This window comes from Hippocampus guttulatus, chromosome 16 (assembly GCF_054856545.1).
Source record: "Hippocampus guttulatus isolate MCC_2025c chromosome 16, RoL_Hgut_1.0, whole genome shotgun sequence".
NCBI lineage: Eukaryota > Metazoa > Chordata > Actinopteri > Syngnathiformes > Syngnathidae > Hippocampus > Hippocampus guttulatus.
Genome location: NC_141276.1, coordinates 7,316,854 through 7,338,405, shown reverse-complemented (window position 1 = coordinate 7,338,405; position 21,552 = coordinate 7,316,854). Strand labels below are relative to the sequence as shown.

The following is a 21,552-nucleotide window of genomic DNA, read 5'->3' as shown; positions in this document are numbered from 1 at the left end:
CCCTGGGGAAAAAATAATGCGCAAGCACCAAGAGAAGAAAACTGTGAGGGCGATATGCTGACCACTAGGCCGCCGTGCTACAATTTGGAATGAACTGGTCATAAAAAAACTAATCCTCATCAATCAATCATACCCAAATATGCACACACCTCGGGAAAAGAAGGCACTGATCATGAAGCAGAAGTTGATGGTGGCCACGTTGAATATCAGAAGGAAGACAAAGACCAGTGTGGGGTCACTGTAATTCAGGACTGCTCCATTCGGGCTAACCTACAACCATAAAATGCACAGAATTTTTGTCATTGACCCATTAGAATAACTACAAGTGCACCCAGACAGTTGCAGCATAGAGTGAGCCTGCTCTTCACCTACTGGGAGTTACAATTGCAGCGACTCACTTTTGACATAAAAATGTCATCAAAAGGGCTAACGGGGTCCAAACTCACTTGGATGCAGAGGAGCAGAGTGACGAAAAAGACGGAGATGGAGAGGAACAGGAAAAACATAAGGAACCACGCAGTCCAATGGAGCCAGTTGCTAAGTCCCATCATCCTCATGTACTCCTGAGATCCATAAAAAGAGCACAGACAAAACGGCTTAGAATGCAGATTGAAATCATCAACTCAGCAAACCCCAAAAAAAAATAAAAAAAAAACAACCCTCCAACATCCACCTTCAGTTTCCGTTCCTTCTCCTGCACCACGGCTCGGACTATGTTGAGGGACGTGTAGGTGAAGCTAAGCACAAGCAGCAGGGGCAGTTGGTTCTGGATGGCCAGGATGAATACGTCATATATGAAAGGTGGGTACGGAAAGCGGGACAGGACCACTCTGGTCTGTCCCAGAAGCGAGTCGGCTGCGGTTCTGTTGTAAGAGCGCATGATGGCTCGGTCCACGGCGTGCTGCACGGCCAGGAATCCCTCACGGAAATAACCTTCGAAGAAAAGAAGAGCAGATATTGAACAAAGCCATGGTGCGTTAAGGAAAAGGGGGCACAGCGTGAGATGTGGAAACATTTTGCTTACATGTCCGACAGTCAGGGAAAGCCGAAGGATACTACACATTAAATTAACAGTTATTCAAGTAACACGATGGCCAAAGAGCTCGTGGAGCGGGATCGTCTGAGTTCAAAGAGCAACAGATTACCAAACGTGATGCATTTTATGGACTGACCGTACCTTCAAATAGATGCTTACCGTGTGAGTCTAAATTATTTTGTGGCAAGCTAACTTGGAAGGTGCTTAAAAGTGGTTTGATGACCTTGACTTCAATTACTTTCACGCTTGATAGTTTTGCACCTTAACCAGGCTGGTGTCTTGACTCCACACGGAAATAGAGAAGTCTTGTTTCTTGAGGCTGAAGGAAACTATGGCAACCGTGAACAATACAATCTTTTGAGGAACTACTGCGCAAGTGACAAAACATCTTGGATTTCTCAACTATAAGAAGAGAAACACACACACTTGGTTTACTAATATACTGTTAGGTTTGTTTATGCGTGGCGCACATCTCGTAGTCATCGGCTTCAATGCATCTCGCATACTACCCCCGAGTTGTGCCCACCACGCTCGAAAGCCTCAATTTAGTGTGTGTCCGAATGGCGCGTGAACGCCACGCAGATGTCGCGCTGCACGGAGGACGCGCCAAGGCTTGACAAGGCGGGGGTCACACCAAACGCGCTGGGTGGCAGTTTCCGTGGAAACGTAGCCTCTTGAGGCTTGCAGAGATGAAGCGCGTCGCAGCTGTTGGTCTAAGGATGTCAAAAACGACGGACTTTTCCAGGCTACTTCAATTTATGACGAGAAGCCATGAACCAAATGTATTTTAGTCCACCCCCACTCACCCAAAGAAAATGAAGAAGAGGCCTTCATTTGCAAAAATCCAATTTAATTGACCGTTTTAAGCGTTAGCTTAAAGTGGCTTTCTGCAGTCATAATCTAAATTAACGCCAACGTTGTTTTGCAATTACACCTGCAGGAAATGAAGCTGGAAGGAGGCTGGGAAATTGCAGCTTTAAACGCTCTTTTGGAAAAACTCTCTTCCAGACTATATAGGATGGTTAGAAAAAGTCTGCACACCCCTGTTCTCCTGAAGGGGAAACTGAAGAAACCCCCAATGCAATAGTCTGGTGTAGTTGAAGCATGACAGGTTTGAGGCGGTCATTTGAAGTCAGGGTTATGCCACCAAATATCAAATGTTATTCACTTAGAACTGAAACACAAATGTCTTCAGGGCTTAACAAAAATAAATTAACATTGTCATTCTAATACTTTTGGAAGAGACTATAATTTGCAAAAATGTCAACAACAAAAAAATAATTACAGGCTTTTTTGCTGTTTCATAAAGTTTGGACAAAGTAAAACGCCCTGAATAAATGCCTACTGCACTTTTTAGAAGCTTTCCTCCAGGACCAATAAAGAGTTGGCACTCCTCAGGCACCGGTTTTGTTAGCAACAAATGGCCGCTTTATTTCTAAACCAGCTCTGGCAGCAGCTCAGTGTGAATATAAAGATAACCATTAGAAGAGAGCCTCTTACCAGGTGTTCCCCCATGCTTGTCGTATTGCTCTCTTGGGCCGGGTAGCTGAAAAAGCGGGTAGAGGCTGAGCGTGTGCCAGTCAAAGTCACTGTTCGGGTTCAGCTCCGATTTTTCTTTGGGCGGAGCGTTGCGAGGGGTGAAGGTGAAGCGCAGGTGGTAGCGGACCTTGTGTGTGTGTGTGAAAAAGAAAAATGTCAAGGAACAATTACAACAACAAAAAAACAGAAATGCAACTGTAGTGAGGCGTAAACATAACAAATTGTTTGGGTGATTACAAAAGACAGGAAGGCCAATAGTGTGGGTTTGTCATCATCAGCAGTACAGAAACCGTGCATCATATTGGCTTGGCAGTTTTTTGGGACATAAATTCGAGGGATTCACCCCTCTGCTGAAATGTTTGAAAAGTCTCACTTTTAGACTATAATCAGTATATTGTTGCTGCACTATTTGTGTTCAAATGTCCGATTCAAGCAGCGGACATTTGAACACAAACGGTGCAGTAAAGCATGTCGACAATATAATTATATTCACAGGGAATTCTTTATCCTCTGTGGAAAAAAAAGACTGATATTACTACAGTTTTTAGTGCCGCTGAGTTGTAAAATTCTTCTTCATGTTTTATGTATGTCTGTATTGTACTGCCCCCCTAGTGGGCAAACCAGAACACTGTACCACTCAAATTCTGAGAATTCGAATCAAATTCAATTCAAATCAGTCATATAATCATGACTTGGACTTTTAATTGTGTTTTTATTCATGTGTTACTTTGTATATTGTGCTTTTTTCCCCTCCTTTGTTTCTGTAATCTGCCCGGCGACAACGGGTGGAAATTAGCCTCTGGCTCCAATCCGGTGTGGTGTGTTGACATGCATGCGTCCCACGTATTGTTCATTAACATGCACTGTAACTCATCGACTTCAGTGCAGTGCGAGTGCATTTCGAAGCAAAGACTAAGCATTAAGTGGGAAGTGTTATTTTGTTCATGATGCATATCGTGTGGCGCTTATACCTGAAGGGGCAAAGGCTCATCATTGTGACAACAGGGCTTCTCAAAAACCACAGCGGCCAGAAGTTTTCCAGACAGAGGGTCATTCCTCACATAGTCCTCAAAGTGCTTCTCCGTCTCAAAGCCATGCACTGTAACAGACGACATTATTTTTCTCAAACCAATCACACACGGATCCACGGAAAAAAACAAAACCATTTAAGATGAACCGTGGTATAGCGAGGGATTACTGCAAAATAAAACCATATTCTGCTTTCTTTTTGTATTTTTGGCCACGTTTGTGTCTGTTCCAGAATTTCTAAAGTCCAATTTACATTCCATCTATCACGCACACATGCAGGTATTCGGATTGCAGCGAGGTCTTTACACACAGGCCGACGGGGTTAAATCTGGGTCAGACCCACTGAATAAACACACGAATGGAGGGAAAGGCACACACAGAAAAAAAAAAGAGCAAGGACAAGCAGCTGCATCGGTTCAAACGTGCCCTTGATACTTGAGCCTGGGGCGAATACTAAAAGGCTCTTTTGTGCGACTATTTGACAGACTGGAAATCCAAAGACAAAATGGATTCAATATTACATTAGAAGGAGATGAAATCATGAATTATACTGAATAGATAAAGCGTGTCTCAAAAGTCACTATCCACTTATTTTTTCCCCCGCCTATTTGGTTTTAGGTATTTATCAGAAAGCTTCGTTCCTTTGCTGTCCCGACTGCAGTTCAGTCCAAGGCAGCCATCTTGGCTTTGCGCAAACGCCTTCTCAAGCAGTTCCGTGTTTTCATCAGTGGGGAAATTAGCAGGCATTCCGCTGCATGGTTTTTTCTCAAGAACAGATCCTGTTTCGACAGACTGACGCTAGCATAAAGCGTACTTTGCGTTTGGGGCACTGTGAGGACCGTAAACCTTCTGTAGCTGATGCTAGGAACCATGTGAAAAACAAGTTTTCTAATCTAGTCCAGATAAACAGATAGTTCTAATCACACAGCCATGATGGGACCATTTTTTAATTTGATTTTACCCTTTCATGCACCAATAATGCTAACCTGTGACCTGATTACATTATAAGCTGTCCAATGTAGTAACCGCTGTCCCTGTAAGGATTAAAATTTTAGGATTTAGAAGTGGTTTGGGGGAGAAAAAAAATCTCCCGTGAATAGTAACTATTTATGACCATGTAAACCGGCAGTTATATCAATCACCTTTCGTCTACTTTTACAAACAAATCCAACACTGTTGGACTAACACTGTTGTTGTGTTGGACCGAAAACACAGCACTGTAATCATCTGTGGCTTTCAATGGTTCATGTCCTGGCAAGCCCACAATCAGATAAGAGATGATGCATCTCATTTCGCAATATACCACAGAGAGGGAAAAAAAACAAACCAAAACAAAACAAACAAAAAAAAATCATCATGAAGAAATTTCAAAACCATGACTGTGGCTATTTGAAATATCAAGTCGCCGTTGGAACTACGGAACAGAGAGCAACCAGGCGCATGTACTAATTGTAGACTGCGGGAATGGTGAGGCCGTCTTAATTATTCATTAGGGAGACGTGGTAGTGTTTACATGACGACCGGCGGCCACACGCCTCAGCTAATTGTTTGTCAGCGTGCATGCATATGAGGCAAGTGCCACTGCTGAGGAAAAAGATGCAGGCTTCCGCGTGAGCTTTCTTAGTATGAAATGAGAGCAGGGCGTGGCACGTTTTACTCTCCTAACCTGGTTTGCAGAGAAGCCAGTTTTCCCAGTTTGGAATTAGAATGGTGTCAAGGCAGCAGCGCCCGTTTCCCTCCTCAAAACAGCGGCGCCGGAAGAGCCGCATTGAGCATGTAAACCATTTTCTGTCAGAGGTTAAGATTAGAAAATGTTTTTTGTTCATTATGCAGGAGCTTGCGTTACAAAGGCCATTGAGTGTTTATTACCATCCCATTCCCTTTTGCTAGATAGTTTCCTACCTGTAACCCCATTGGACACGATGTATCAAGCAATAACTGTATTGTTTATTACTTTTAAAAATACATTTTCCTTTTCTCTCTTTCTTTTTAACAAGCAACTGGGTTCCAAATGGCTGAAATGGAAAAAATAAATAGCATTTATATCTGGTGCTGTTCGTTGTGGATATGGAGCGAACGGAAGAGAGTGATTGACACAAATTGGTATTAAAATTTTATGTTAAATACAGTAGTGTCGCTACTTAAAAAATTAATTAGTTCTGGAAGAAACTTCTGAACTAGAAAATTTTGTAAGTAGAGACGCGCTTTCCATGTAAATGCCCTAATCCATTCCAAGAACCCCCAGAATTCAGACATAAATGTTTTCTAAAGCATAAAAATGCATCAAAATATGTAACAAATACATGTTACAAATTAAATTATTGCATAAGAAATAAAGAGTTGTGTATAATGTAAAAAACAATGAAAAAAGAATAAAAATTATTTTTAACTGCGTCTCGTCATTTTTTGTCCTCTTTAGTTCATGTTCTCTCTCAGAAGTGGTTTTTGCCTGGCGATTAATGAAGAACTGATCCAAGGACGTTTTTATCTATCGACACACAGAGACATTCGGTGTTGTAAAAGGTTTCAGAGCCACTTCTATCGAGAATGGATGGATGGATGGATGGACAGTTGGATCGACAACAAACAGACCCGTTTTCCACCTTGGGGGGGAGGGTGCTTGACTACCACCAACCTGAGGCGATGGCCAGGTTGAGTCGCACCTCCTCCGCCACCTGCCGCACGGCGCTGGAGTTGGCCGGCACGTAGGCCAGCTGCAAGTGCCTCAGGGAGTTTTTGGGCAAGGCGCCCACCGCGAAGCTCTCATAGACGGTGGCATTGGGGAAGTCCTTGAAAGGCACTTTCTGGCGCAGCACGATGAGGATACCGGAGAAGAGCAGGGGCAAGATGATCTCCACCAGCGTTACCAGGATTTGACGTTTCTGGGGCGTGGTTTGGGGGGAAAGGTGGGGTAGACAGAAATCACGGGGTTATTGGTCATGAGTTATCGGTCATGGGTTTGACATAATGAGAGGAAGTAAATTACCGCATTCGAGGCTTCTGAGGAACTGGGTCAAAATGTTGACTTGGGGCTGGAGTGTTCCAGAAATATTTGCTTATCAGAGAATTTTGCGTAGTTTGTGACGTGTTTCGTTATTGAAGCGTATTTACTTTTTGTAAGATTTTCCAAGTGCAAAATATGCGCCTTGGTTCAGTGAATGTTGGGAAACACTGCGTGAGAAGCAAACCATTTTAGGAAATAGGTAGAGTAGTGGTTGTAGCCTATTTGTCCAATTACAGCCGTCAACGTTTGCATTATGCCAGACAAATGGTTCTTGATTAAATGGTAAGCCCCCCCGCCCAAAAAAAAGAACAACTTTTCCTTGCTGGAGGTCTCAAATTTCCTATTTCCCAAATTATCTGCAATGCAGGACAAAGTGTGATGAATTAGGTAAAATGAGTGGAAAAGAGGTGACCTTCCAGCGAACAGGAAGTGCCAGATAACTTATGAGATTCACTCCTTCAAAATATTCAATTAAAGAGATGAAGAGAGGCATGAGAACACTACAAAGGCAACCAAGTTTCAAATGGGATCCTTTGATCGATACGAATGAAAAGAAAAGGTCCGGGCGTCTTTGCGATGCACCTCCTAACTCATGGCGACAGCGTTGAAGCTACTTGAAAGTCCATCGAAGTGGGTTTTTGTGATGAGTGATTAGAACACAGAGTGACTTCTTAGCGCAAAGTTAATTTGGTTATGTGAGCCCGTTTCAATCAATGCGATTGTGAAACCACGGGGAATTGAAGATAAAATTTGATAGAGCAACAATCGTTGCTACGCTAGAAAGCAAACAAGGGGCATATCAAAATATGTACCGCATTGTGCAAAGTTTAACTGATATTGGATGGCCACCAATCAGAAAAGCACAAATCCTGACGTGCCAATAGCCTTCGATCGGGTTAAATTTGATACATTATCTTCATGATGTAGACACTACAGAGTTTGATAAATTCCTGCCCCACAATCACATATGCAGAGATCCTCGCTCGTTGCCGTTTCATGCAGAATCAGATCTATTGATAATCTATGATAATAGTTTAGTGGACAGTGAACTCCGCCGAGTTGCTATTCATACTATACATTCATCTACAGTGGTTATAAAAAGTCTTCAGTCCATTGCCATTTTCTTTAAACTAAAAAAATTAGACCCACGTTAGGTGTAACAAAACGTTTTACATCATAATGCCATCTACTAACCTATACAACTCAATTGAAAAAATATATATTTTCAAGAGGGGAAGTGAACAACAGAGATGAAGGGGGTGCACAAGTGTGCACACCCTCTTATGACTGGATATGTGACTGTGTTCAGAATCACATTCAGACTCCTGTTGAATGCGAATAAGCACACACCTGCCACCATTTAAGGGGACTCCTGACACCCCAAAATAAAGTTCAGCTGTTCTAGTAGGCTTTTCCAAAAATCATTTTGCTTTATGAAATAACTCTGGAGGGTTTGGACTAACACTGACTTCTATTTTGAATTGTCCCGCCACAGTCACCTTTTGGAATTATGGCCAAAAAGTTCACTTTTGGTTTCATCGGTCCATAACACTTTGCCCTACTTATTTATATTTGAGGGATTACAAGTGTGTTTTTACAAAGTTTAGCCACACTTAGATGTTTTTCGTCATTAGATAATAAGGGTTCTGACTTGTCACCGTACCCCTTAGCCCAGACATAAGATGATGACGGACGACTGTTTTATGTACTGAACAGAAAGTACTTGACAAGAAATTTATGCAGCTGCTCCAAAAGTGTTCTTAGTAACCTCCCTGACCAGTTGTCTTTTCACTCCATCAATTTTGGAGGGACATCAAGTTCTTGGTAATATGTGACATATTTTCATGACTTGATGATGCCTTGGAAATTGTATTATACCGTTCAGCTGACTGATATTGAATAATGAGACCCTTCCGGCCCTGTGGAAGCTCACTCGGGACCACAGCTTGTGCTGTAAGATGTGATAACAAAAATGGCAGCGAAAGCCAAATAGAACATCTGAACTTTATTCTAGGTTAATCAGAGGAATTTTAAATGACGCCAGGTTTGTGCTGAGTCCCAGTTAATATGAGTTTGAACTTTGAATATACCTCCTTAATTCTGAACACATCCACATGCTCAGTTATAAAAAGGTGTGCACTTGTGCCATCACGTTATCTGAGTTTTTATGATGATGTACAGTAAGTATTACGGCAAACAGATCCATGTAAACGTGTAAAATATGTTTTATGATCTGCAGTAGAAATCCAAGTGTGAGTCAGTCTACAACCTCTGTGACCTAAAAACATGCACATATACTTTCACTCACAATTGACACTTGCAACAAATTGCTGCACTTTTCTCCAATTTACCTGGTGAAGGTAGTTTTTCCAGACCAAGAGTCCAAACTGCCGCACGATGGCCATTTTCAAGATGCACATATACTTTCACTCACAATTGACACTTGCAACAAATTGCTGCACTTTTCTCCAATTTACCTGGTGAAGGTAGTTTTTCCAGACCAAGAGTCCAAACTGCCGCACGATGGCCATTTTCAAGAGGACTGGATTCCTGTCAAGCAAGTAGCGTTGGAAAAAAAAGAGTGAAATGAGCCAAATGTAATCATGCACAAAGTGCACAGCGACATTAATTTAAACGTGAGATTGATTAGACCATTTCAATTTCAACGGGCCATACAGTCAGTCGAGGAATGCTGTCTCGGATTCAGTTTCAAAAAAACAAGAGCGAGAGGTGGAACAGTGCGCAAATGGAGAAAAACAATCTTGAGAGGATAGAAATTATTGGTAGGGCGACAGAAAAATATTCAAGAGGAAGGTAAGGAAACAAACAAGAAAGACAGGCTTGTTTATAAAAACGATTTATACCGTTTAATATTAACGCAATCCCTTAAGCATAGCCCCTTAATATTGTTTACGAATTTGTAATTTATATAGTCTTCTCAAAACAGAAAATCCTCCAGACGTTTCCTTGTTGCCAAAGCCCCGACTTCGTTCTCCCTGATTGGCCGATTGCAACTCTCACGCCCTATTGATTGGACAGGTTTTTTTTTCTCACAAAGCCAATTTACCGTCATTGTCCCTTTTGATTTTAACCCAACTCCTACTCACTTTAATACAATAATTGTTTGCAAATTGGCATATGCTTTATTAGTATTCTGAAGAAATAAACAGAAACGCCTTAAAACGGGAAGTTTGCTTGTCACCACCTCCGTCTTCTTTGATTGGCCCAGCACGGATTTGGGGCCCTGTGATTGGACGACAAACCTGCTCGTCAATCCCTCAGTCTTCCTGATGAACGTTAAACAAAACTGAGGGTCAGCCTTAATAAATTCATCTAATAACACACCGTCTCGCGTCTTTTCCCAATACAATCATTCTCCGACGTTAATTCTTGGCGTGTCATAAAAAGAAAATATGAAATTATTACCTCGGTATCGTTATTCTGGCAGGTGAACTTCACAGGCTTGCAGTCCCTTTACCCCGTTCCCTCGTCGGTTTAGCATGAAGAGAATAAAAACATCACAGTGGGGCTTTTTCTTCTTTCTTACGCACAGATCTCCCGTAATAGCATTAGAATTCGCATTCCCCCAACAACGGGTTTCGCCCTCCAAGCCTGCCAGCCTGCTAGCGAGGCGATGACGGCGCACTAGCTTCCGAGAGCCAGGCAGCTCGCGGATACATCACCAAATTACAGCAGAATAGTCAACAACCCCCCCCCCCCCCCAAAAAAAAAACACGTGACACACTGAAAAGCGCTGTGGTCACGTGATTAAGGCGCTCCGACCTAGTGTACAGTACAGATAAATTGTTTTGGACGTAGCAGACATAAGAATCTCTTTGGATTGCGTCACCACCGCAGTAAAAACAGGACTCGCACATTGGACAGTCACATGTCTCTTCACAGGTGACAAAGGTATTCGCTCTGTACAAATAATTGTGTAAAAATACCGACAGTAACTGATGGTGAATACATATGCATTTGTGCATACGTGTGTGTGTGAGTTAATGTGTTATGTCCGTCTTGATAACTTAGCACTGCATAAATAACTGAACAAAAAATATTGATTGAAACACGCTGTATGATGTACTTTGGAAAGTATCATCTCTCAAATAGTAGCGAACTCCACGCCCAGTGTTGTGTGTGAAAGATAAAATAATCTGTCACTAAATCAACATTATATAGAATGTGTGATTGTATTCCTCAATGCAGTTTAATTAGTTCATCAAGTCCAAAGAACAAATATCAAAATCCATGATTTCTTTAAAAAAAAAACTTTCAAGGAAAACACAGCTGTGTACTTTATAGTAGAAAATGCCATCTAATGTATGCATGAAATGCCTTTTTTTTTAAATTAAACATTTTCAAGTAGTAGTGGCACATTTGTTCTTCACATACTGTACATACAAGTAGTATGTACATTAAAGAAAACACAGGAGAACCAGTCCAACTACAGATATTATTCATATTATAATAATAATCAACATTCAGTCGGGCAATAAAGCATCAACATGAACTTCTTGAACATCGCTGACCTATTTTTCCCAACAATGCGGCACTGTGAAGTCATGCTAAGTTCTAGTATCAAAATGATTAGTCATTTCAATTACATCTGAGATGAACCCCCACCCAAAACAAAACAATATAAAACAAAATGCCAGACAAATGCGGTAGAAAAGGCAACTTGGAAAACAAAATGTGAAAAAAATAAATAACATTTTGATTGTGGAGACCTCGGCAGTGTGTCTTTTTAGTGTGCTGTCATGATCAAGAGCACAAGTTGAGATTCACAGTTTTTTTTTTAACCTAAAATAGTAACAGTACCTTTGGCACAGTATGTTCAGTGGTCCAGCAAATACAAGATGCGCTTGTACAGACAGTGCATTTGAAAAACGACGAAACCCCAAATAATGTAAGTTCGGGTCGCCTCACAGTTTGCAACCATCCGAGGTTATTGTAAAAAAACAAAACACAGTCCTGAGCAAAGCGGGTGGTTTCATAATAGACAACCAGAGGTTTTAATTTATGGGAGGTTATGTTTTCCCCCCCTTCCTGTAAACAAAAACAAAACGTACTGTGTGATAATCAGTGCTGCCAAGAGGTTACATTTAGCGTCGTGAGTGAGGGCTTGGGGGTGTAATTGAAACTGTGTTTTGTCCAACCTTTTTTGTAGAATGTGATCCAATAGACAGCTACACCAACACCTAATATCGAGTACAAGGGGGCCTATTGCTTGCGATGGTCCTGACAGTGAGGTGTCACTAACCGCCATCCTTAGTTTTTCCATTTGTTTGATATTGATGGCCTTGAAAGGGTTATTTCTGTCCAAATATTTACAGAAATTTTGACTTCATTACATCATTAGTTACTGATAGATTGTTGCACAAATTGGGATTATGTCATCCGTCGTAACGGAATGTCGTCATAATCTGAGGACCCCCTTTGTATCTTTTCCAAATATTAATCCTGCATATCTAAATAAGACAGTTTTAGATGATTTTGTGGCGAGTGATTTTCCACATTCAGATATTGCAGCTCTTCCTCTGTTTCTATTGGTTTTCCCTCTTTACCAATACATCCATTATTGCCGTTGTTATACTATTTTGAATTTCTGTGCGATTCCCACCCCAAATAATATATTTTAATGCTAATGCCTTTGGTCCAAATCAGAATTTGGGTTTGGTTTTTTTTGGGCTTTTTGCGTTCAACTAAAAAACATTTTTACAAACACTACTCTCAAAAGGTTATGATTGGGGTGACATTTCCCAATGAACCTAAAATGGCCTCTAACCTTTACAGGAGAATTTAATTTGACATTGCCTTGATGTTCATTCTAAAATGTCACCCAAAGCCAAATATCCTGACTGACTGCCACCGTCTATAGAATCCGGAAGCCCATGTTGGCTGAATAGTGCTCATTTTCTTTTTCCTCCTCCTCCTCTTCTTCTTCTTCCCTCCCCACTTCACCTCCACCGTGCGCCGCAGAGTTCTTCCGCTTGACTTGCTTGTTGGAGTGGCCCCGAGACCTTTGCATGGCGACCAAAAGGCGGAATCCTGGCTGGGAATCAGCGGAGGTGGACTTGTTGGGAGAAGTGGCAAACGTTTTGAGCGAGCACGGCACAAGAGAAGAGGCAGCGGAGGAGCAGGACGAAGACATCGGGCTGACACTTTGCACCGACGAGTAGCCCGAACTGTGAAGGTCCATGGAAAAGAAAAGGCCATTCCGTTCTCCAGGACGCTGGGCCTGGTCTCTTTCGGCCTCGCTGAAGCTGTCTTCGTCGCTGGACAGCGCTCGGCAATTTTCACAACTCGCGTCAGTGATGGCGTCCATTTTGATGGACACCATGGAAACTGTCAAAAAGAAAGACGTGCGATGAGTCACAGGGTTTAAAACAGCGAACGTGATGAGTGCTGAGCATCGCGAGTAACAAAATGGTCCAAATGGAATGCTGAGTCATGCCCTAATGGTAACGAATGCATCACAAGTAAACCCAAGCCCCATTAGGGCAGGGGGGTTGGGGGTCATGTTTACACCGCATACTTACTTCTCCTATTGTGGTGGAAGCATTTGCGGCAGTCTAACAACTTTTTTATACGCCAAACTAGACGCTGACATTGTCACACGTTAGATTTTTTTGACTCCAGAATGCTGCATCATCAATCAAGACAATGCTACTAACATCTACGAGGAAGAAACTAATTCAAGGGACCCGTCGTAAAATGTCTCCCTTTGTTCAGCGGGCTGAGAGACAGCATCGACTCTTTTATGTGAAACACGCAGGTGGATAAATGTCGACACATTTGTTCCAGCTACAAGTCCAATTGCCAGTCCGACCCCACGTGACTCACAGTCTCCATCTTTCTCCCCCTCGCTCTCCTCTTGGTCGCCCTCGTAGCCGGAGGACGACGTGTCCAGACTCCAGTCCAGGATGTCGCCCAGCAGCCTCTGCTCCTGATTGGACAGCTCGGCAGTGGGCGTGGTCACCCGGCTACCCCTGTCTGCTTGCGTGCCGTCATCACGCCTCCTAGGGAGGGAGATGAAAGGCTGGTGTGAGTCATTGGATTGTCTCACAGATGGATCAAATAAACACCTTCTGGACTAAACAGTTCATGCCTGTTGTGGATGAAAGGAGGAAACTTGAAGGATGCAAGCTAAATGAGCAAAGCCAGGAGTAGGAGGACTTGTCATGTTGACTCATTACGTTTATTTTTATACACAGCACCTTTGTGTGTGTACTTTAACAGGGACATATTATGGAAAATGTACTTACTGTTTGTATACAACAAGTTCAATCGAGAACAGATTTACAGAACAATTCAATCTTTTAAGGGGCGGGTCTTGCCACGAACAGAATAATCCATGACGAATTGACGCCTCCCTGATAAGGTTTAGAATTACCCATAAATGCCACAAAATGGCTGAAAGCACTTTTTGAAGCTCCTCAAATCATATTAACATTGTTCCTTGGCACGCCCATGAGTGCAATGCCTCAGCCAAAACGTCCAAGCCAAAAGGTAAGCGGAGCTGCATTGAAATTTGGCAAAAGCACGCCAGAGACGCCCATGTACAAGACTCTCAATAATTTTCCCCGATAACCCAAGCTAAAATTAACTCCTCCCAAACATTCAAGGAAGTCAAAATGTCTCCCTTTAACGTACTTTCTTGATACCAATCATTTCGTTCCTCCGAGTCTGGGCTTCGGCACCATCTTGTGGCATCCTAGAGTATATGCAGCCGATTCAAACCCAGAACCTTCAAATTGTGTGGCAGAGAATCAAACCACTATAGCCCCCCCCCCCCGCCCATGCTGCATCACATTTGATTTCAGCTCATATTTGTAGTTTATTTTTACAGAAACGATTGTTTTTGAAGGTGTTTTTTTCCCCCACCACAGAACATTTGTGTAAATTACCTTTTACTAGCGCTGGAAGGCGAAGCAAGGAAGGCGTGGATGTCCGCTGGCTGGCCAGTGGGACTGGGAGGCTCCAACTGAGGTTCCACTTCAGGAATCTCAAGGATGTGACACAGCTCCTTATAATCCATCACCTTGGAGAGGAAACAGTTTTTACCCCAGTTCATAAAAGACTATTTTGGGAGACAGAAGAGACCGGAAAAGGTGCATGTACTTTCTCCTTGCTGATGTGCTGGTAGATGTCATCTTCGAAGCGTTGCTTCACGCCAGTGAGAGACACATGTCTGTAGTCTCTGGGAGCATCTTGACTGAAACTGAGAGGGGGGGAAATAGTTCCAAAACAGTCCAAAAAAATGCTTTTCATGCACTCTTTGTGACAAACGTCGAAGCTCATCAACCGTGGAAACAAAGCGGCCTGCCAATCCCATCTTCTTGTGATGCGCCTGCCCCCACTCTGTTTAGTTTCGCAGCTTTAGAGTCTTCAGGTTAATCAACCACCCCCCCTTCATTTTTTCTTGACCACAAAACAAACACCCTTACAGCTCATCAGTCCGGCTTCATTGAACGTGCACATTATGAATCAATGGTCATTATTTCTCAAAGTAGTTGATATAAGATGGAGGGCGTACACATCAACACCATTTGAGGTTGCATTGTTGTGCACGCTGCGTAGAATACAGCGGAACTTCTAAAGTGACGCTGACTGATTTCCAGGATTAAATTCAAAGCATATTAGATATATTCCATGCTCACATGCAATGTTTTAAGTGGCATTAAGAGATTTGAGATTTATGATAACAATATACATGTATATTCATAACTATAAATGTTTGGTGGGCTGTATAAAAAATGAGCTGGGATCTCACGTGACGATGGTTTAATTTGACTTCCATTTACATCAATCCTACAATCAGTACTTTTGCGGCAGGGATTTAATTCAACTCCTTTTCAACGACAAAATAAAAATCCATCAACGCAGACGGTTTCCTAGGCAACTACGGAAATTATAGGTTGTGGTGAAACCATAGAGTGGTCCAGTGAATAGCACAAGGCATATATCAACCAGGATTCTCCTGGGAGGAAAAAAAAAAAAATCCGTGTGTGAAGCGGTGGCGCTGCACAATCGTGGGTGATTGTGCACGTTGAGAGTGGCTTACCACTTGACATAAAGCAGCACAGCAAGCTGGGTGAGATCTTGCTTGGAGAAACCGGTGTAGTCTACCAACTGATTAGGCCAGATGGGTGCTGCATACATCCAAATAAAATGAATCAATAATTTAATTAAAATGACAAATGTGGCCCTGGGCCCCAGACGGGGCGGCTGATCTTTACCGTAGTGATGCAGCGCTCTCGTGAGCAGCAGCACGGCGCAGGCCATCTTTGCGGGCATCGCCGCCAGGGCCAGGTAGAGCAGGGACAGCTCGCAGATGTAACTGAAGAGGTGAGTGGTTCGTCGTTCCAGGGGGAGGAGGGACAGCAGCACCTCGCCATAGTCCAAAAGTGTGGGGCTCTGAGGTGGACCACACAGCATAACTCAAATTGGCTGAGTATTTATCGGTTTACCATACTTGTAAAACTCCATTTAAATAGGACACAATAAACCGTTGTCGCCAATGAAATACAACATAGCGTACTATCCTTTTACACTCGCCAGCCACTTCATTAGGTACACAATATAACACATTGAACACTCATACTGAAAATCAGGGCAAATTTGAGCATTTCCCCCTCCCTACCGATCAAGTCAGTAACAGATTGTTGAAAATGATTAACCCCAGAAATTATCCTGTGGTGTGAGCTGTGTAACTCATTCAGAACCAGCCAATTCTAGACCAAGTCTGAAAAGACGTTTAAAAACGTCTTTGGGAGTGAATGAGTTCTGAAGGATTTTTCCTCCTTGATATGCTCAATGACGTAAAGTGGATTGACAGGCAATTGGGGAGTAACAACTTTTTTCTTCATATCTATACCCCCCCCCCCCCTTCTGCTGCTGTAGACTGCAAATTTCCCCAGTGTGGGACAAATAAAGGTTATCTAAAGACTGCCAGAATTTGGATGTATTCAGCAGTTGTATTGGGTAAAAAGCAAACCATGTGTTCACTTCATTGGATTTATTGATGAAATTTGTACCGGTCATGCCAGTGTTTAAAGTACGCAACAATTCACATCAGGAAATGTGTTCAGCTTTTCAATCAACAAATGGTGTGAATTTTTAAAAAAAGTGCTTAGACTCACCCGAATCTTCCCCTCCAGCACAGAGACAACCTCTCCCATCATTCGGACCAAGTCCTCATACTTGTAGGTGTTGTCAGTGAGCCACACTGCTTCTCTTATAGTAAGAATATCCTTACTGATGTAACTAGATTAGAAAAAAACAACAACAACAAAAAACATTTTGTGTCAATGAATCGATGTTGGCTCAAAGCTGCTCATCACTGTCACGTAACATTGTAAAGAAAAGAAAATATGACCAACATGTTACCTCCGCCTCAATGTGAGCAAGTAAAAACCCCTGAAAACAAGATGAGAAGTGGTCATTCTTACCGCGTACAAACCACCATGCAGGCGATCCCCAGCAACTGAAGGCGAACTTTGGGGACGGAGCGCAGCGCCAAGTAGCGGTCCACGCAGCCGACCGTCACGTGCAACGTCAGGCTGGAAAAGTCCTTCATCGTGGTCACCTCCACCAGCCAGTCCACCAGAATGTACCTAAAGAGTGACACAAATAGGGACCACAAAGTGAGGACTGAGGAGCCAGTAATGGGATAGCGTCAGCGTGGAGGATTTTGCCATTACCTCATGGTGTCCTTAATGCCCCGTGTGAGGATGCTGTGATTGCCGCACTGTTCTGCCTGCTGGGAGGTGCTAAAAAGTTGCGACACCAGGTCTGAGCAGGCTTTAGCCTCCAAACCCAGTGGATTGCCACTGCTGCACACTTTGGCCAGGGAGAGCTGCACGGACAGAGGCAAGTTGTTAGAGGCTGCCTTAAAAAAAAATGACAACACTCTGGATAGTTGTAGTCATGCTTCATCTTACGAGTGACAAGACTTTTCGAGTCATTTATCACTGCAAGTTTTCTCAAGAACAATACTGAAGAGTGCTACTTTTTTTTTTTTTTTTTTAAATACATCACAGAATTTAAGTGAGTCACATGTAGTGGACACTCATTCCAATGCACACACCTGCGCTTCCCAGCATCCTCTTGCAGCGCAGTCCCTGAGGGTTCGAATACACTGGAGGTACCTGCCTGGATCTGACATCTGTAAGCCACAACAGAAAAAATTAAAATTAAAAAAAAATCACCAAAACATACAACCAATGCAAATATTGGTGTTTAGGTTTTGGATATAAACGCACTAAACAAACACGTTACTAAACCGTTTACGCTTCATTTAAATTCTACTCAACAGTAGAAATATTAATTTGAAAAGAAATATGCCATTGTGGACGGGACAAAAAGGTCCATATCCAAAAGTGGTCATACGCTTTCCCAATTCATCTAGTGAATATTTTTAATGCATCGTTGATTAATTAAGATGTACACTATAACAACCCGTAGAGCGAAAATGCTGAACTCACAGCAGCTTTACGGTTGTGCTCCCATACGAGATAGGAGCTCTGCAAACAACCCGAACGCGAAGACTCTTCCAACATGGATATGGCTTCAGCGTGTTTGTCATCCTCCTACAGAAAGGTGGGAGCACTGAGGATCACTCGCAACATTCAAAACACTTCATCAGGGACGCCGATCTAATTACAATTGCTTTTTGTCATGCCTCCAATTCATCTTAATAAATTGGAGGGTTAATAGAAACGTTGCTGACCACACCTGGACACAGAGTGAACTGGGTGAGACTCACCTCAAATAGCTGTAACACTCTCGCCAAGCAGTGCAACAAGGGACCCTTCTTTTCCTGGGAAATTAAAGATGGAGAAACTTAGCGACACACATAAGCATTTATTTTGACCGACATACGTATTTGGAATGTGAAATAAAGATAAGAGACAAACAGCATATACGATACACAACCAGATTCACAGACTTTCCAAACCCCACCTTGTTGTCAACACACTCGGCCTTGAGGTGCTCAAAGACGACAGCCTTGCAGCAGCTGCCGGTGGGCGACCACGGCGGCCTGATGAACAGCCAGCTGAAGGGATCGGCGGCAGGGGAACGCAGGCTCTCGGCGAGGCTGAAGAAGTGCGACGCTTTCCGACCGCACACATCCGCGCGGCCCTCGTCGCTCAGCAGAGCTATGGGGGGGGGGGGGGGGGGGGGGGAGACGATCAGGGGTGAGCTGCATTCATGCACCGCAATTCATGCTTGAACTATTTCTTTGAGGCATATTTTGTTAGAAAATTTTGGTTGAAGTACAAACTGCACCACTTTTGAGGTGTTTCACTGTTAGTTGTTGTCAAAACACAATAGATGAGCCATGATTTTCGTCAAAGCAATTGATGGTTGAACATCGCAACTTTTGCTTGACGCATACTGGTGTGGGGATAGTAAACGTTTTTTTCCCTCCTTTTTCTTAGGGTGACAAGTTAGTCCAAATTGGATTCTTTCAAAATGAGAAAATGTATTTTCAAATTGAAGAGCGCCATGGAACAGATAGTGTTTCAGAAATACATTTTACTTACGTCCTTCATTGTACAAATAAGCAATCCCTAACTTGACGGCCGCTTCAAAATTCCCTTTTTCTGCAGCTCTGTGATGAAAAAAAACAAAAACTTGTTAATATCAGAGGTAAAAAAACTGAGAAAAAGAGTCAACCAATTACTGAAATCTTTTTTACCTTTCAAACAACCATAGATTTTCAGGGGAGGGCCAAGTATCTCTGAAGCTGGCCCGGGCCCAAACACTAGCGTGGTTGTCAATAATGTCACGCAGCTGAGAGTGAACCTGCAACAAACAGAGCTAAATTTAGTCAACGGAGTGACACAAAATAAAGATGTCCAAGCCAAACATGTGTGTGTGTGGGGGACGGCGAAGCGTGTGCTTGCGAAAAGTGACAAGGACTTGTCGATTATGTGTCGAAGGTGGATAATGATGATGAAGACTCACAGCCCTGACAGACAGCAGGTCTTCAGCGGAGAGGCACTGGAACACACAGAGAAGAACCTCCTTGGGCAGACTCAGCAAGGTGATGGTTGGCGTGCGTAGGCGGACCCGCTTTCGAACCGGAACGGAGTAGCATTTTGGGCAATGGCAGTGGACTGATGACAAAAAAAAAGACAGTGGAAAGGCAGATAATTTGTTGGGTTTAATTTCAAAATGTAGTCCTTTGCACTGCCTCAGCAAACACCAGAAAAATACATATTCACAATTACTGTACATGATTATTCCGCTGCATCTTGCTGTTATTTAGTCACTACATATTTTAGTTGTGTCTTTGTGTAGTTTTTACGTTCTGGGCAATTTTCATTGTGTCCGTATCATACATTTTTTTCCCCATCCTAAAAGTTTGCATGGTACTAAGAAGGCAGAGAGAGTCAGATTTACCTCAGTCAACACATTCAAATTCCTCTGTGTCACCCCATTAAACCCCCAATGTTAATTGCATACAAGACTGAGATTGATTAACCTATAAAATCAATTTTAACAAAACATCCTAAACTAGTGGTAGAGTACATGAGTAGCTCGCTGGTGACCCCAGCAAGTCAGTCCAAGTGAGCGCCCAAATTTCCCTCCTGTGGCTCAAGTGGTGTAAAGTTTTTTTTCACGCTTAAGTTTTACGCTGTTCAACATTCCTGATGTATTTTCAGGTAATTTTAACACTTAAGATGTCGGACGGAGACGTGTTTGACATAAATACTGAGGCCAATACTTAGTTAATATCCACTATATACCCTGTAGGTCGAGCTAACCAAGCTAACTGTAAAAAGCTATTGTAATTTCCACACAGGTATTACTTTCATCATTTACATCCACAAGAGGTTATTTAATATAGGAAAAAAATGACTTACCACCGGCTTTCATTGCAAGTGTACTCAATGTACAGTATGTTGAATCGTCCCACCGGCGAACTTTACAGCACTCAAGCAGCGGTTTGAACGTCACGAAGTGTTAAATACACCGAAACACAATAATTTAAAACACTATGCGGAAATTTTGTCGTCATATTACACCCTCGGCTCAAAGGTGGAGAAACACTAATAACTAATGTTTGAAATTGTTGGCTGAATTCAAATTCAACCATGAGCCCTTCCTTGCTGGGCACGCCCCGAAGCTCCCGTAGCACCGCCCGCGCCGCCTGTTTAAACACAGCATTTGACCTGATTGGTCGTGCCTAGCACAGCTACGATTGGCTGGTGATAGCTAAGGGCGCTCTTATTGGTCAGAGATTTATAAATTGCATAACACCGCGTCGCCATTGGATAAAACGGTTGCAATTCGAAGTACGCGCTCGCCAACGAGGGGATGCTATTGGTTGATTTGGTTATCAAAAAACACCCACTGACTGATCGTACTGAGGATTGTGGGATACGTAGTTGCGTAAAATAAAGTCCAATTTAAAGGACGGCATTTAAAGAGACAGACATAATCGGTAGAGGGTAGATCTGAAATAATTTTTAAACAAGAAGCAGAAATTACACATACAGTTATTCGAATTTGGGAGAATAAGGAAAAAGAAATGACTAATTTAAATCCACAGATAACTTGAAAAATTACATTAAAATTGTGCCAGATAAATCATGCAAATAACTCTGTGGCATCCCCTGATGAAGTTAGAACAAAAATGATTTAATTTAAATTTTTCATTTTCCTATATATAAGCGCAGTGTTAATGTTTAAACTGCATGTTACGATGGCTTACACAAACATATTGAAAATGAAAGTTTGAATGAACACTTTCCCCTTGTACACTACTTTATTTTAATGTTAGTCATGATTGAAGGGCTATGTATTTTTTCAGTGACCCCTTGTACACTACTTTATTTTAATGTTAGTCATGATTGAAGGGCTACGTATTTTTTCAGTGACACCTAATAGAAAAAGTTTGATGATCACTAAACCCCACATGAGCACACAT

The 21,552-nt window shown here is 42.5% G+C and overlaps 2 protein-coding genes and 1 long non-coding RNA gene across 5 annotated transcripts in view; 1 reads left to right on the top strand and 2 right to left on the bottom strand.

The window, feature by feature from the left end:
* Window positions 1-10,298, bottom strand: part of abca3b (ATP-binding cassette, sub-family A (ABC1), member 3b) — a 32,109-nt gene extending 21,811 nt beyond the window's left edge. For 2 of the 3 annotated variants that reach the window (XM_086133483.1, XM_086133480.1), the window contains exons 1-7: window positions 8,960-9,015; window positions 6,240-6,486; window positions 3,547-3,674; window positions 2,537-2,702; window positions 674-933; window positions 447-563; window positions 150-270 (exon numbers count right to left, since the gene is read on the bottom strand). In XM_086133483.1, the coding sequence (XP_085989609.1) occupies window positions 150-270; window positions 447-563; window positions 674-933; window positions 2,537-2,702; window positions 3,547-3,674; window positions 6,240-6,486; window positions 8,960-9,013 (1,093 nt within the window). In that variant the 5' untranslated portion in view covers window positions 9,014-9,015. Of the gene's footprint in view, window positions 1-149; window positions 271-446; window positions 564-673; window positions 934-2,536; window positions 2,703-3,546; window positions 3,675-6,239; window positions 6,487-8,959; window positions 9,016-9,085; window positions 9,159-10,034 lie in introns of those variants that run through there. The other variant, XM_086133481.1, reaches the window with a different exon arrangement.
* An 82-nt stretch (window positions 10,299-10,380) lies between these two features.
* LOC147192823 (uncharacterized) lies at window positions 10,381-15,496 on the top strand. The gene is made up of 2 exons (XR_015103282.1): window positions 10,381-10,520; window positions 12,591-15,496. It is a non-coding gene; the product is annotated as an uncharacterized LOC147192823 (long non-coding RNA).
* On the bottom strand, window positions 10,904-20,628 carry ccnf (cyclin F). Its single transcript, XM_086133882.1, has 17 exons — window positions 20,486-20,628; window positions 19,584-19,735; window positions 19,315-19,421; window positions 19,160-19,227; window positions 18,576-18,772; window positions 18,379-18,432; window positions 18,098-18,202; window positions 17,701-17,778; window positions 17,315-17,469; window positions 17,063-17,227; window positions 16,754-16,877; window positions 15,851-16,028; window positions 15,676-15,763; window positions 14,733-14,832; window positions 14,519-14,652; window positions 13,455-13,630; window positions 10,904-12,956 (listed from the first exon to the last, which is right to left on the bottom strand). Exons 1-17 carry the CDS (start codon window positions 20,496-20,498, stop codon window positions 12,484-12,486), a joined length of 2,367 nt encoding a protein of 788 aa, XP_085990008.1. The 5' UTR covers window positions 20,499-20,628; the 3' UTR covers window positions 10,904-12,483.
* Window positions 20,629-21,552: the final 924 nt, after the last annotated feature.